At 41.5% G+C, this 15,366-nt stretch overlaps 2 protein-coding genes across 2 annotated transcripts; one reads left to right on the plus strand and one right to left on the minus strand.

Moving 5' to 3' along the window:
* Window positions 1–314: 314 nt before the first annotated feature.
* LOC147898575 (uncharacterized) lies at window positions 315–1,939 on the plus strand. The gene is made up of 3 exons (XM_087379602.1): window positions 315–603; window positions 717–1,096; window positions 1,284–1,939. Exons 1-3 carry the CDS (start codon window positions 438–440, stop codon window positions 1,641–1,643), a joined length of 906 nt encoding a protein of 301 aa, XP_087235728.1. The 5' UTR covers window positions 315–437; the 3' UTR covers window positions 1,644–1,939.
* Window positions 1,940–10,147: 8,208 nt separating this feature from the next.
* On the minus strand, window positions 10,148–14,150 carry LOC147898576 (pentatricopeptide repeat-containing protein At5g27110-like). Its single transcript, XM_087379694.1, has 2 exons — window positions 13,484–14,150; window positions 10,148–13,409 (listed from the first exon to the last, which is right to left on the minus strand). Exon 2 carries the CDS (start codon window positions 13,277–13,279, stop codon window positions 10,418–10,420), a length of 2,862 nt encoding a protein of 953 aa, XP_087235820.1. The 5' UTR covers window positions 13,280–13,409; window positions 13,484–14,150; the 3' UTR covers window positions 10,148–10,417.
* Window positions 14,151–15,366: the final 1,216 nt, after the last annotated feature.

Consider the following 15,366-nt stretch of genomic DNA (forward strand, 5'->3'; position numbering starts at 1 on the left):
CGGCACTGCCTTTTAGTATAGCACGTGCTCAAATTGGATGGAAAGGAGAAAGCAAACAATTTTTTTTAAAGTTGAGCTATTAAAGAGCAGTTTAGCCTAAAGGTTAAAGATTGTAAGAGATAAAAGGAAGTTTGAACCCTCCAACTCAATTAACTTTTTTCAAGTGGAAATTCAGAAAGGGGAATCCAATTCTCCACCATATAGGACTAACAAAAGCTATGCTTGTGGGGTTCACATTAGGACATATTCCCTCTTTATTTTATGTCCCTTGAGTTTTACACGCGACCATGTAATGGCCACATTTACACTCGGCCCTTTACTGTCTTCTTGCACTACAATATCAAGGTCCTGCGGTCCTCCTTTACATTTTGTTGCTGCAGGCATCTCCCCACATCAGCTACTCTCACTAATACCAACTACTCTCCCTGATAAGAACCATGCCGAAAGAAAGCTGCACAACAACTGTTCTTTTAGAAGTGAGCTGTTTCCTTCTACTCCTCATTCTGAGCTGCTTTCATGTGGAAGCTGATCCAGTGGAAATTCATGACGCACGAAGTGCAGTCGATGAAGTAGCAGCTACGGCTGAAGTCAATTCCGTGCCAAGTAAATTATGAGAAACCCCAGCGTTGCCTGCCTTCCTTGATTTCGCGACTACTCTTGTTCATGCTGTTAGCTGACGAATTTATTGACGAAGTTTCAATTTTTTTGTTTTGTAGAGTGTCGCGGAGGAGCTGTATTTGATCAAGCCAAGACGTCGCAGAGGGCATGTTTCATCTCGGCCGTTGGTCGGGGGGCTGGTGTCCCGTTGGATGCGTGCCCGGCAGGAAAGGAACGAATGGGCCAATTGTGCTACTCCCTTTGCCGAGACGGCTACCATGCCGTCGGCCCAGTGTGCTTGCAAAGCTGCTCTTCAGGCTTCACCGACACGGGCGTTCTGTGCATCCATACCTACGGGAAGGGCTGCTGCTGCACAATCTTTGGCTGTTGTGGTTGTCCGGTAGGCTACAAAGACGACGGCTGCTTCTGCAGGCAGAGTTACATGAAGAAGAGCTACGGACGGGGTGTAGGCCTTCCTCTCGTGTGCGCCCCCGGCAAGGTCTTGTGAAATTCTACTCCATTTCTTCGCTGTTTTGCACGTAGACAAGCGCAGACAATAGTCGTGCTCGAGCTCTGTGCATTTCGTTGCCTGTTTTGCACGTATACATGCGTATAAATACCGAATGCGCTGTCTTCTGTTGCTACTGATTGCGCTGACTCCGTATCACCTTCTGTTGCTAGTGCAGGAAAAGGATGGTGCGTTATGTTACCCGTCATGTTCCTACGGCTACCGTGGAGAAGGACCCGTGTGCTGGCAAGATCAACGCACATCGGCCCAGTTCCCGATCAAGTGCAACGATTTCGTGTGGGCGGTGGACGGAGCGACGTGCAGCAAGGTGAGGCAGCAGTTCAGCGATGCAAGAGTGGCCTCGGAAGCCTGCCTGGGAGTGGCCTTGGCGGCGACAGCCATAGCAGCACTTGAGCCACTGGCTGTGGGAGTTTGCAGCACCAGCATAGGAGCGGCGACAGCCGCAGCAGACAAGCTCGTCCAACTGACGGGGGCTCATGCTTGCCCACGTTCGTCTTCCTCTCCTTGCAGGGTCTAGCTTATGCCTCCGCATCTCAAAGAGAAGGGAAGGGAAGAGAAGGGGCTAGCTTATTTCTCACCATCTCACAAAAGAAGGGTCAACCCAAAGGCTTGGTCGTGGATGAGTGAGTGTGTGTTTGTGTGAGTGAGTTAACCACGGCTATGGACCCTAAACCTAGGGTTCTAGGGCCTCTGTAGAACCACGGGTGCGTGAGTGTAGGGTGTGTATCTTTTTGGCCTACCACCACGACAAGGCCTAAGTGAAGGCAACGCTCAGTAGAAGCGAAAATACATGCTTATTTTTTTAATTCATTTTGGCCACGTTTTTTAGGGACGGTGATTGGTGCATGCCCCCAACATTTTTAGCCTCTCTCTCTCTCTCTCTCTCTCTCTCTCTCTCTCTCTCTCTCTCTCTCTCTCTCTTCGCGTTTTCAATTCATCATCTCCACCCTTTTTCGCTATTTGGATCTCAGGGAGGCCTCTGAATGATTTATTATCATTCACCTTGTTTTATTATAAAGATAGCACTGGAGTTTAAGAAGGGCTATATTTTCTTGTGGAGTTACACAAAATATACATAGAGAAGGGCTAACTTGGGGGTACGTAAACCCCATCTTTTGAAAGCATTTGATGTAGGGGTTCTATGCCCAAGGGGAATTCCTTTGCCTTGGCACGATTTATTGATGCTTATTCCTCAACACTCACCTATGCAATCCATTGCCCTTATCAATCGACTCTTCTCTTTGGCATCTTACAAACTGAGTGTAACAATATGCCTTTTACTTCCCTCTCATGCTTCCTTCACCTTATGCTTTTGGCTAAAATTTTTGATATTCTCTTCTTTTGGCTTGTGCACTATTCTGAATACTTCTCCTAGCAAGGTGCATGTGAAACCTCACGTGGTATGAAATATCATCTCTCTTGCCTTGCTTGATATATTAGCAAGGTATAGGGATCCATTTGGGTCTTTAGTAAGAGATTCAACTTTGAATTTTGAAGACCCTCTACTCAAACTCAAGCTTTTAGTTATCTAAGACAAGGCACTTATTAAAGCCCACTTGTTTTTAAACTTTTGACTTTTCTAGATTGCATATAAGATAAGATTCACATCTTGTTTTTGGGATTCTTTCTTTTTATTCAAGATCCTTAAAGGCAATGTTAATGTGTGGACATGGTTAGCACTACCTATAGTAATGCTCCATTGGTGGTTTTGAAAAATTCTAGGAAATTTAGGGATCTTTTGTAAAAATAGTATTGTTTGATTTTTTCTAAATCTATGACGGAGGCTTTTGTCCTCTTTTATCAGCAGTACCTCCTTAAAGGAAGTGCTATAATGGAGAGGGTTGGATTCTCCTTTTGTGAATCTCCTTGTAAATTGTTTTTTAGTAAGGTTGCTTTGGTAAAAGGTTATACCAAGAAATTCAAATGTAAGCTCTAAATAAGAGTATGAGGAGTTCTATACATGTAAGCTATGTGCACTTCCTAATATAGCACATAAGCAGTGCCCATGTGAATTTTTCTTTGAATTCTAGTTTTGATAAGGCTTGCTTGCTAAGTTTGTGCTCATGATTTCCCTCATCTTGCTTTTTAGTTTTTTTTAAAGACATATAAAAAGCTTACAAGAAATATATATAAACATTCACACTTTTTTGTTATGTGATGATTTGTAATTTCACCATATCATTCTTCCACCCCTCTCTCAAACACTACTCTGGCAAGACTCTTGTGAAGTCCTACTTATAAGTTAAAGTACCAATGTTGACTTTTCAAGAATAAGTGTACATATATGATTTGCACATGCCTTTCCTTTGCGCTTTTTGACTTTGCATAGGGCAAGGTATAGGGATTGGTTTACTATAAGTCATCCTTTGTTTGGTCATGGAGTATTAAAGCTTACATGTGGCAATGAGATGCATTTTATTTTTTATTATCATTATTATTAAGAGTATGAAAATTTTATTGAATAATATGAGTGGTCAATAATATTATGTATTATGCAAGGTAATTGTAAAAGTTTTTGACCAAATTTGCTTCTATATTTTTTTTTTAACTCCTTTTAGGCAATATTAAAGCATTAATTTGCTCTTTCTTTGACTAAGTGCAATCTTAAAGCATTAATTTGCTCTTTCTTTGACTAAGTGCAATATTAAAGCATTAATTTGCTCTTTCCTTTAACTAAAACCACATGCATGAAACAATTACTTTATATTATTTGTGAAAAAACATTTTCATATTCCTTACTAAGATATCATAAACTATAGCGAGGTGATAAGCATTAATGTCTTTAATTATATGTTATTTTGTAGTTTCACCAATTGTCATCTTGAGCTTCTTTACATCTTCTTTCTTTCTTTTCTCGCTCATACATGTGTCCTTAAGTGTTTTGTGGAAATTCGCTTGTTATAGTATTATAGTAAAACTAGTTCAAAGGAGGACTTTTGTTATAGTTCCCCTTAACCAATTCATAATCTACAACACCCAACACATGTAAAAGAATAAAATTATATGGATTTACATTTGAGAGTACTCTCAACAGAAGCGGAACAGAAGAGGATGAGAGAGAGAGAGAGAGAGCCAAAAGAGAGCCACACAAGTTTTGGTGGGTGCTGAACACCCTAATCTTCTATGTCATCCATATATATATGTGTGCGTGTGTTTGAGTATTGTACATAACTAGGGTTAAGGCATAGTGGCCTTTAACCCCCACAACCTCCCACTTAAAAGCCAGTGTGCCTTTACGAGAGAACAGCCAGTGAGCATACTATCCAATGCCCATCAATACTCAAATCGCTAAGTAGGTAGACTCTTCATCATTTGTATGAACCTTGACAAGCTCTATGCACTTTTTCTCAAGTACCTCCCTGATGAAATGGTACCTGACCTCAATGTGTTTGTTCTAGCCAATAGCATCTCATCCACATAAAGTGCCAAGAGTATCAGGCTATTATCTTAGCCTTTTTAGTGTAGAGGCAATGATCAATCTTACTTCTTCTAAAACCTTGGGACTAAATGAAAGCATCAAACTTCTAATACCATTCTCTCAGCTCTTGCTTAAGGCCATAGACTCTTTTTCAGCTTGCAAACCAAATGCACTTTGCCCTTATCTTCAAAGCCTTCTAACTGTACCATGTAAATTTCCTCATGCAGATCCCCATGCAAGAAAGTTGTCTTAACATCCACCTGCATAAGCTCCATATCCTCTGCTGCCACAAGTCCAAGTACACATCTAAGTGTCGTCATCCTCATAACCGAAGAGAAGATCTTCACATAGTCTGTCCCTAGAACAAATCTCTTAGGCAGTCTAGACATTCTAGCTGATCTTCTCAAGGGCATTTCAGCTTGCTTTCCCACCTGCATATCAGCCACATTTGGCTCATCATTTTCACCAATAGATGATCCATCATCTGCCCTTAATTATGTACATGTGGGAGTACCTAGTGGCACCATTTCTTACACATTCTCTGCATGGACAGCTTGCTCTCTATCAACATATACGAGTGGATTCACATCCTAGAAAGTGATTCTCCTCATTTCCACATCCCTCATGGGTGTCTTATGCATTTTCTTCGCATTGAAGACCACATCATGGCTTCGTATGATCTTCTTTGCTTCTGGATCCTAGAGACAATAGCCCATCTCTCCACTTTCACCATGACCCAGAAAGATGCATTTCCTATACTTAGGATCTAACTTCTTCCGAAGCTCTTTTGGCACATGTGCATATGCCTCACCCCCAAATATACGCAAATGAGAGTAAAAGGGCTTCTTGCCACTCCATGCCTCTTCAGGAATACCACCATCCAAACTCTTGCTAGGTGATCTATTGATCACATGCACTGTAGTCTTCATTGCCTCAGCCAAAAACCAACAGAGAGACTTGCATTGGAAAGCATACATTGCAACGTTTCCTGAATGGTGCGGTTCATATTTTTTACAATTGGATTTTGGTCTGGAGTACGAGGGGACATGAGGTCCCTCTTGATCCCATGTGTATCACAGAAATACAGAAGGTTATGAGAGAGATACTCTTCACCATTGTCAATCCATAGGCATTTCAGCGTTCTATCTGACTGATTTTCAACCAAAGCCAACCATTTCTGAAATACTTGGAATACATCGCTCTTCTTCCAAGCTATAGCATAAGCCCACACTTTCCTAGTTGCATCATCAATGAATGTCACATAGTATTCAGCCCCTCCTAATGACCGTGTAGACATGGGACCACATTTGTTTGAATGCACCAAATCAAGCTTTTCAAGCTCTTTCCTTCCCCTTCTTTTATCGGCTGATTTAGTCTGTGTCCCATAGAGACAATGCTTACAAAATTCAAAGTCAAAAAAACTCAAATGCGATACATAACCCAAACGGCATAAGAGTTTCATTCTATTTTGGCTCATATGGCCCAACCGGCAATGCCACAAAGAAGTACTTGGCTGCTCTATTATTGCAACAACATGATCAAACAACCCTGATATATGTAAGGGATACAATGTCCCACACTTGGGACTTCTTGCCAAAACCATAGATTCCTTCTGAATTTTCCAACTCTTTAAGGATTTTTGGGATCTATTCAAAAACAAAGAAAAAGTCCAAAATTAATGAAATGGCTCTTAATTGCAACTTCATTGATCCTTTCTAATTTCAAAGACTTTTTTGGCTCCGAACCAACTGTAGAATCACCAAATGTGTTCAGGGTGGTTATGCCCTAAGCACTTGTGAATTACGCGTCATACAAACACTTCCCATCAGATACCCAAACACAAAGTCAGAAACAAGTCGAAATGGATAATCATCCAACTTCGCATTGGAAACAATAAATATAGGTCAAAAAGTACTTCCTTGTATTCATCATCATCATATTTTAGCAAAAGATCAACATAGAATTGGATGACAAAGTATGATTACAATCCGACCAATGTCACATTCTCATCAGATTGTCGATACGATGTAAAGACACCTATCCTTCTAAGCGGTAGGTGCAAATGATTGTAAATGCGGTAAGTAGTAAGACTCATATGTATAAGTCCTTGGGTCCTAGGAGTTTGGTCGTTTGTTGCCAAAGCAAGGTGTGTACATAGAGTGTAGCCTCAATGCCGTTTGTAGCTTGAGCACCATTTTGGATAAGTAATAGAAGAAGAAGATCTCCAATTTTGTTGTGCATCTCTCTCTTTCTCTTCTCTGTGCAATGTGTTTTATACATTGTGTGTTTTCCCCTTGCCTCCATATGACTTACATACGAACTTAGAGAGCCGATTATTGCCCTTCCTATCCATACTCTTTGCTCATGGATAGCTTCAGTAGTAGGCAGTACACAAATTTCTTTATTCATAAATTTGGCGATGGGAATCGACAAACTCCACATTTTGATACTCCTCACATATCATTTTAGTAGGAAAGCACAACTACTTTATCCATGACTTATGCAATGAAAATTGATAGATTGCACATTTCGATGTTATGTCAAAGAAATCCCAGACGCCAAAGGGCCATTGGACTTGACAATCCTCTGATGTAGCTAGTGCGGTGCATGGACTAAGCACGAAAAGAGAATAACCTATGAAAGTACATGCAGCCTACACACTGTGGCATTCATTCAAAATATTCTCTTTGCTCCATGTGGATGATTCTTAAATCGCCTCCAAGGATTCCAATCACATGACAATCACCTTCAAGGACACCGATCATCTAATAAATCAATTTTTAACCAAAGTAAAAGTTCTTATCTAGCAAAAATTGTATCCCTCCTTCTCGTTCACTTAAATAGTGCAAACATTGAATGGCATGGTTTGAAGACTAGAAGAGGATATGGAAGACAAGATTTGGTGGAAATGGGAGTTGGATGGCAAAGTTTGGAATGGCACAAGCTTGAGACTAATGGATGGCAAGTCTCAGAGCTCACAAGGGTTCATGATATGCGGAACAAAACTTATGAGAAATGAGATTTGCAAGGAGTAGGATCGAGAGACTAAGGCTTACATGCGAGTGATCTCAAAAGCATGGTAGTAAACGTAGAGGCTAAGGTTTGCATGTGAGTGTGGAAAAGGAAAATTGAAGCGTACTGGGTAAGCTAGAGAGGCTAAGCCCTTACAGGCGAGTATGGAGAACTCCAAGTCACTTCACTTGACATGATGGCCAGGAGGCTACCATGTGATGATTACTAAATATGATTGTGATCAAGACAGCTAATTAAATTCTAGCTAGCATGGTGGATGATGTGGGCATTTGACATACACAATCGCAAAAGTTCAATTGCCTTATCCATGAATTAAATTAAGCTTCAATGTCGATAAAAGCAACGAGGTGGATGACATGGGCCACTGAGCAAGTTCAAACACCATGGTAGCATGAACATGCTTGGCTATAACATTTTTTTGTTCGAAAGCATCTACACTTTGGTGTTTCTCTTATTGTCATCCCTATGATAGCTCTTGTTAGGATCCATTGCTACCCTACCTATAGTGGGTCTCTAGGCCTTTGTGCTCTGTCTTATGGATATTGCTTACAATGACACTAGCAAAAGCAAGAAGAGCGGGAAGGTTGCATAAAATCAAGAGCAAGATGAGTAGGAAGGTTGCATACAAGCAAGCACGTAATTGCTTTGAATAGGCATATCTTTCCAAATTTTGATCAAGTAATGATGAGGTCAAAAATTTGGCACGTGGTGCAATGACAAGGCAAAGATGTCCTCATCTTATTTTAAAAAATCCAAATTACATCTTGGGATTACATCTACCAAGATAGTTGACATGGCCAACTCCGTTGGCATGTGACAATTAAATTGGAATTGTAAATATGATTATGATAAAGATGGACAATTAAATTTGAACTAGCAATAGATGATGTGAGCCACTGGGCTATTTTGAATTACAGATTGGCACAAGTATGATTGGTAGCTACAAAAATTACATTATGTTACAAGGGAAACATGGCTCAAAGTATATTATAATAATGAAGGGACAGTTGAGGTGGTGGATGTTTGTGGTTGACTAGACTAGCTTGAACAATGGGTCAATTTTAAGCACAGAAGGCAAAAAGCAAGTCTTCAAGGTTGTGCATAAAGAAAGCACACTTTTTGCCTAGAATTGGAATTAAGGTAATAAATTCACATTCATGTTGTTAAATATTATTTTTTGCCTGGACTCTGGGTAGCCTTAGCAATCTTTCTCCTTTTGTAAAGCAGAAATTCAGAATTTTTAGGATTAATTTGCTTCTAAAATAGGTGTAATGCTTTGATTGGCTACTGTCAAGTGGGAGTTAAGTGCACTAAGGGCTTTGAGACGAGCTTGGCAGAGCATTCCAAACTTAGGGCCCCTTAGTTTTTTTGTCATTCCATTCACTACCTCCTTTGTTTTACATTTTGGGCAAGCCTTATGAATGACAAAAGTCATTCATTTCTTTCACTTGTTAATCTTACAATGACATGTGGCACTTAATTCTTTATGTGTGTGTAGGTTTTTAGAACATTTAATCGTTGACTTGCCCTGAAAACTAGGGCTTTTCCTACGACTTGATGCAAAGACTTCTATGATTTGTCTTGCAAGAACCTCTCACCATGTCCTTTGTATCTTCCAAACCAAAGTGGTCCATTAGACCATGCTAAAGACCAATCCGCAATTATATAATCTGTGTGCATGGTTGGGCCCATACAAGACTGAAGTGGGGCATGGTTAGCTTCCCTAGTAAAGATACTATCAGAATTCCACTTGAGAGTACAATTGAGCTTCCTCCTCAAAAGGGATACTATCCGACAAGCTTTGGCAACAAAGGTTTCCCCACAGCCGGGAGTCTGGCACGGTTGGGAACCCTCAGCCCGACAGTACGACTTATAAAATATCTATATTCAGCTTGACAATACAACCTCTAAAGAATGTCGGCAAGTCTAACTGGCCTGCATGGCACACTATATAATAGTCACCCCTCTTGCCTTGAGACTCGCAGTCCTCTGTCCAACATCTATCCAAATCACCATCTAAGCTCTCTTGAGAGCCCATGGATGGACAGCAGGTACAACTTGTACAAGATCTAAATTCGGCTCACCAGTACGACTTCTGAAGGATCTATAGTCAACAAGTCTAACCAGCCTGCATGGCACACTATATAACAGTCACCCCTCTTGTCTTCATACTCGCAGTCCTCCATCCAGCATCTGCCCAAATCACCATCTAAGCTCTCTTTTGAGAGCTCACAGATGGACAGCAGTAGCCATCAGTTGTATTAGGTTTTTTTAATTCTGTCCAGTTTTCTATGTTTGGTTGCTACCTTCTGCACGTCCTATTTTCTTTCACAAAACAATTACTTCTACCACTCAAATGTTAAAAAAAGGCTTTACAAGAGGATATAGATAATCTGATAATAAATTATTGGCCCAAGGTTGCTACGTGCACATAAAATAAAAGTGGAATCATATATGACACACTCTACTGTAGGGATTATTCTTGCTTTTAAATGCCCGATAAATGAAAAATGTTCATATGAAGTTTGCTATACTGTTATGAAGACATGACTGTAATCGTGTCCCCCTCGTACAACTCTGAGCTTACAAAGAATGAATTGAACTATTTGAAAGCTTGTCTCAACATTGATGTTCCTTTAGTGATAGTATAATAATTTAAACTTCTTAATTGATGTGATAAGACTTACTATCATGATTGATTGTTTTATTATCTTTTGCTAATTGGAATTACTTTAAGCTGTGACCATCCCTGCTATTAAATCTTTCTTTCAGCGTGCTGTCTGACAAGTCCTCTAGTGGAATTCACAGACTGCATTTGTCATTTTCGGTGTGTTCAGGAGCTATTGCAGATTTCTTTCAAATTTGGGCTGCCTACTCGGGAATTCCTTCCCATCATGAAAGCCGGATCTCAAGACCAGGTCAAGGTTCGGCACATGCCCTTCCTCTTTCACTCGTGAGCTGAAGCTTTCTAGCATTGCTGCGACTTCTTTACTTTGGTTGTCGCCCACCAAAAACTCATGCACCTTCATGTTCACCTCTATCAAAGCCCCTGCAGGCTTTTTATTTGCCCCTGCATGTTTCCTCAGCTCTTCCACTCTATATGCATCTTCCCAGCTGCCAGCACTGGCATAGATGTTTGCCATGAGCACATATCCAGCGGCAGCCTCTGGATTTATCTGGACAAGCTGCTTAAAGCACCTCATTCCTACCTCTGCTTCCCCGTAAGTTTTGCAGGCACTGAGCAACGCTGTCCATGGTCCTTCAGACAGAGGGCACTGCATTGTTTCAAGAAATTTCCCTGCCTCAGATAAATTTCCAGATCGTGCGTGAAGGTCAACCATGCAAGTATAATGGTCTATTGTAGGTGTAATGCCATATTCTTCTCTCATCATTTTGAAATATTCCGTGCCCTTGAATACCAGGTTTGTATGGCTGCATGCAGCAAGGACACATGTGAATGTGGCAGCATCAGGCTTGATACCTTGTTCTTGCATGTCCTCAAAACATACTATAGCCATATCACCCTCTTGGTTCATGTCATATCCATTTATCATTGCATTCCATGACACCACATCTCGACTTGGCAGCTTGTAAAAGACTTCTTGTGCCTCTGAAACAGAGCTACATTTTGCATACATGTCAATCAAAGTGCTGCCAACAAAAAGATCTCTTTCAAACCCTTTTTGTGTGATCTCAGCATGTATTACTCTGCCATTGCCTAAGGCTCCTATGCTGCCACAAGCTTTCAAGACAGAAATATAAATGACAACATCTGGAGGAACACCCTCCAGTTGCATCTGTTCAAAATATTTCAATGCTTCCTGAGCATGTCCCTGTTCAGTATATCCTGCAATAATGGCACCCCACGACACAACAGTCCTGTTTGGCAGTCTGTTAAATACTTCCATTGCCTCTGAAAGCGAGCCACAGTTGGCATACATGTCCACCAAAGTGTTGCCTATAAAGGTCTCTCTTTCAAAACCCCTGTACATAACCTCCATATGTATTGCTCGGCCATTGTTTAGGGCCCCAATGCTGCTGCAAGCTTTCAAGATGCAAGCAAGTATAACAGCATTCAGAGTAATTCCCTCCAGTTGCATCTGTTCAAAACAATTTAGAGCTTCCTCCCCAAATCCATGTTCAGCGTATCCTGCAATCAGTGCATTCCATGATACAACATTTCGAATTGGCAGCTCGTCAAAGACTTCCTGTGCCTCTGAAAGTGAGCCACATTTCACGTATATGTCAATTAAAGCACTGCCAACGAAAAGATCTCTTTCAACTCCCTTTTGTGCAATGGTTTCATGTAATTTTCGGACCTTGCCTATGACTCCTATGCTGCCACAAGCTCTTAGGACACAAACAAATGTGACGGTATCTGGCGAGATGCCCTCTGACTGCATTTGCTCAAAACATCTAAGCGCTTCCTGACCAGGTTCATGTTCAGCGTATCCTGCAATTAGTGCTGCCCATACCACCACATCATGACTTGGCAACTTGTCAAAGACTTCCTGTGCCTCTGCAAGCAAACCACATTTGGCATACATGTCAACCAATGTGTTGCCCATTGAGCAATTTGTTTCGAATCCCTTTCGTGCAATTTCAGCATGTATTTCCTGGCCCATGCCTAGGGCTCCTATGCTGCTGCAAGCTTTCAATACGCAAACAAACGTGACAATATCTGAAGATACACCCTCCAATTGCATCTGCTCAAAACATTTCAATGCTTCGAGACCAGGTCCATGTTCAGCATATCCAGCAATAAGTACGTTCCATGACACCACATCTCGAGCTGGTAGTTTCTCAAATACTTCACGTGCCTCTGCGAGTGAGCCACCTTTGGCGTACATGTCTACTAAAGTATTGCCGACAAACAGATCTCCTTCAAAACCCTTTTGTGTAATCTCGGTATGTATTTCTCGGCCCTTGGCTATGGCTTCCACACTGCCACATGCTTTCAAGATGCAAACAAACGTGACCACATCCAGAGAGACACCCTGCAACTGCATTTGTTCAAAACATTTCAATGCTGCCTGAACAGGTCCATGCTCAGCATATCCTGCAATTAGTGCATTCCATGACACAACATCTTGGACTGCCAGTCGGTCAAAGGCTTCTTGTGCCTCTGGAAGTGAACCACATTTCGCATACATGTCAACCAAGGTGTTACCTACAAAAATATCTCTTTCCAATCCCTTTTGAGCAATCTCACCATGAATCTTTTGACCTCTTTGCATGTCTTTCAGCCTCGCACAAGCTTTTAGCATGGCCACAAACGTATACTTGCTAGGGTGTACATTATCATCTTCCATTTTCTGGAACAGGTTGAGAGCCTGCTGTGTTTGCCTGCATTGTATATAACCTGATATGAGAGAAGTCCATGAATGCTCATTCCGCTGAACCAACCTGTTAAAAAGCTGTTGGGCATCAAGCACTCTTCCACATTCCACAAACATTGGCACAATGTAGTTCCCAACAGCTCCATGAGTATCCAACCCATTATAGGAAATGTGAGCATGGACACGCTTGGCATATGCTAGATTTTTACTTTTCCTGCACTTCTGCAAGATGCTGATAAAGTTCTCTACCGAAGGCAGCTCAGTTATCCGGTCCAAAACATTGAGTGTCTCTTCTAAGCTGATCATTTCCCAAACGTCGCCCTCATCCACTTGGACTCCAGAACTTAAACAGGCCTTGCACATGTGGCCCGAATACGCTAATTCCAGGGTCTTTTCATTAGCACGGCAATCACATGCTCTGCCCTGGCTTCTTCACTTAATTTTGATTTCTACCAGCCCTTGATACTATTACGCCTAAAATTGGATTTTTACTCTGCTAGCCAATGTATAGTTTAGTTTAAGACCAAGAACTTCAAATTGATCTACAATTTCGGCTGGGCAACATACCTGGTCCAGACCCACTGGACTATCGTTTTTCGTTTTGATCCACTGGTCTATCGTTTGTTCTTTCTGTGAAGCCATCTGCCATAATAAGCGCTGCGTACGTAACTTTGGGCAACAATGAGTGCTGCTGAGGTCTGGCATTTGATGTTGAGAAATAACAGAAGATCGATGCAGCACTAGGGAAGCACAATAACCTGAGCGGAAACTTATGGAGCTATATTGAAAAGGACCAGCCGAAGAATAGTACATTAGTTGAGTGAATTGCCACTGACCAGCGGCTTGATGATCGCGGTTAGGCTGACAGATGCTGCCCCCGATCTTTGAAATGGAAATCAACTGCGCAGTCGGGAGGTTTACTGAAGTGATAGCGAGCCTGCACGCCCTCATCCTCATTCCTGACCGATTCAAATTCGAGAGGGGGATTTGGTCTAGTATGATCTAGATTTCAGAAGTTAATTTTTCAAACCCCGTTCAAATGGCCTGCCTTGTAGTGTATGCGTAGGTGTTTGCTAATGTATCCATTCCCCTAACTAGAACCTGGCAGGCAGCAGTGAACATTGTCAGACTGGGTGGGAAGAATCTCGTTCTAAGGCACTGCCTAACAAGCCTAACAAGAAAGAGACTAGGCAAGCAGAATCTCGTTCCAAGCCACTGCCTAACAAGAAAGGCGGGAGAGAAACTAGACCCGGGGAGGCAGTATCTAGCAACATCAAATATAGGATTCGCTCGTGTGGGTTACGGATTGCTTTTTATAGTGTGCCACGTGGCTCAACGAGAGGGCAGAAAGGGGTTTCTATGCTACCTGCCTAACCATCGTACACGTAAGCCTAACAACTATATCCAAGGAATGGTCTCACCAATATATGAATATGAACCTTGTTCCTTGGTGGTTTTCATTTGTTGTTGATGTAACCCATATGTGGTCTAATGTTTACCCACGGATTGTTGTTTGTGTTGTGAGTAGTTATACCATGTTTTTTCCTGCCACAAATTGTTGGAGTTTTGATTTATTGTTGGAGTTTGTTTGGTAATCGATATTGAAATCGCCTATCATGTATGTTTGAACACCGTTTGGGATTTTGTGTCAAGGAGCAATTGGGCGATTTGTAGATATTTATTACAGCTATTCCATGGTGGTTGTCTGTAACTAGCATTGTTAAAAAAGACACTCACAAAACTATGCGAGGTAGCTCGTGCCATGCTCAACGAAAAAGACCTGCCATATTATTATTGGGCTGAAGCAGTTGCTACAGCAATCTACATAATGAACAGGACTCCCACTGCAGCAAAACATGGCATGATGCCAGAGGAGAGGTATACTGGTAGGAAACTAGATATTTCTCATTTGAAAGTTTTTGGTTGCATTGCCTATGTTCATGTGTCGGATGAGTTGAGATCCAAGTTGGATCCAAAAGCTGAGAAGTACATCTTTATTGGTTATTCTCTGCAGCATAAAGGGTATAGATGCTATAACCCTTCTACTCGTAAGTTTACAGTCAGCAGAGATGTTTTTTTTAATGAGATGAGCAGTTGGTATAAACCAGTAAATGTGATTGATGATGTAGATGCACAAAATGGTAATGCTACACAGAATTCTAGGCAGCAATCACAAAATATTAGTGGACCTGTAGTGTCCTCTAGCAGTGGTTCATATACTTCGCCATGGACAGGCAGATTAAGATCAGGAGAATCTCCTCATAGCAATGCAGATAGTGGTATGCAAGTATCACGAAAGGGAAAAGAGAAAGTAGATCAGCCCATGGTTGATGTGAATGCAGGTCACTCTTATGTGGATGGTGAATCCAATGGCTCAGAATAGAACCTTGATGATGAGTTGGGTATTCCTTCTGTTGTTATACCTGGAGTAAGGAAGACAAGGGATGTTT

Source organism: Dipteris shenzhenensis, chromosome 9 (genome assembly GCF_047967505.1).
Source record: "Dipteris shenzhenensis isolate YYH24624 ecotype China chromosome 9, Dip_SZ_1.0, whole genome shotgun sequence".
NCBI lineage: Eukaryota > Viridiplantae > Streptophyta > Polypodiopsida > Gleicheniales > Dipteridaceae > Dipteris > Dipteris shenzhenensis.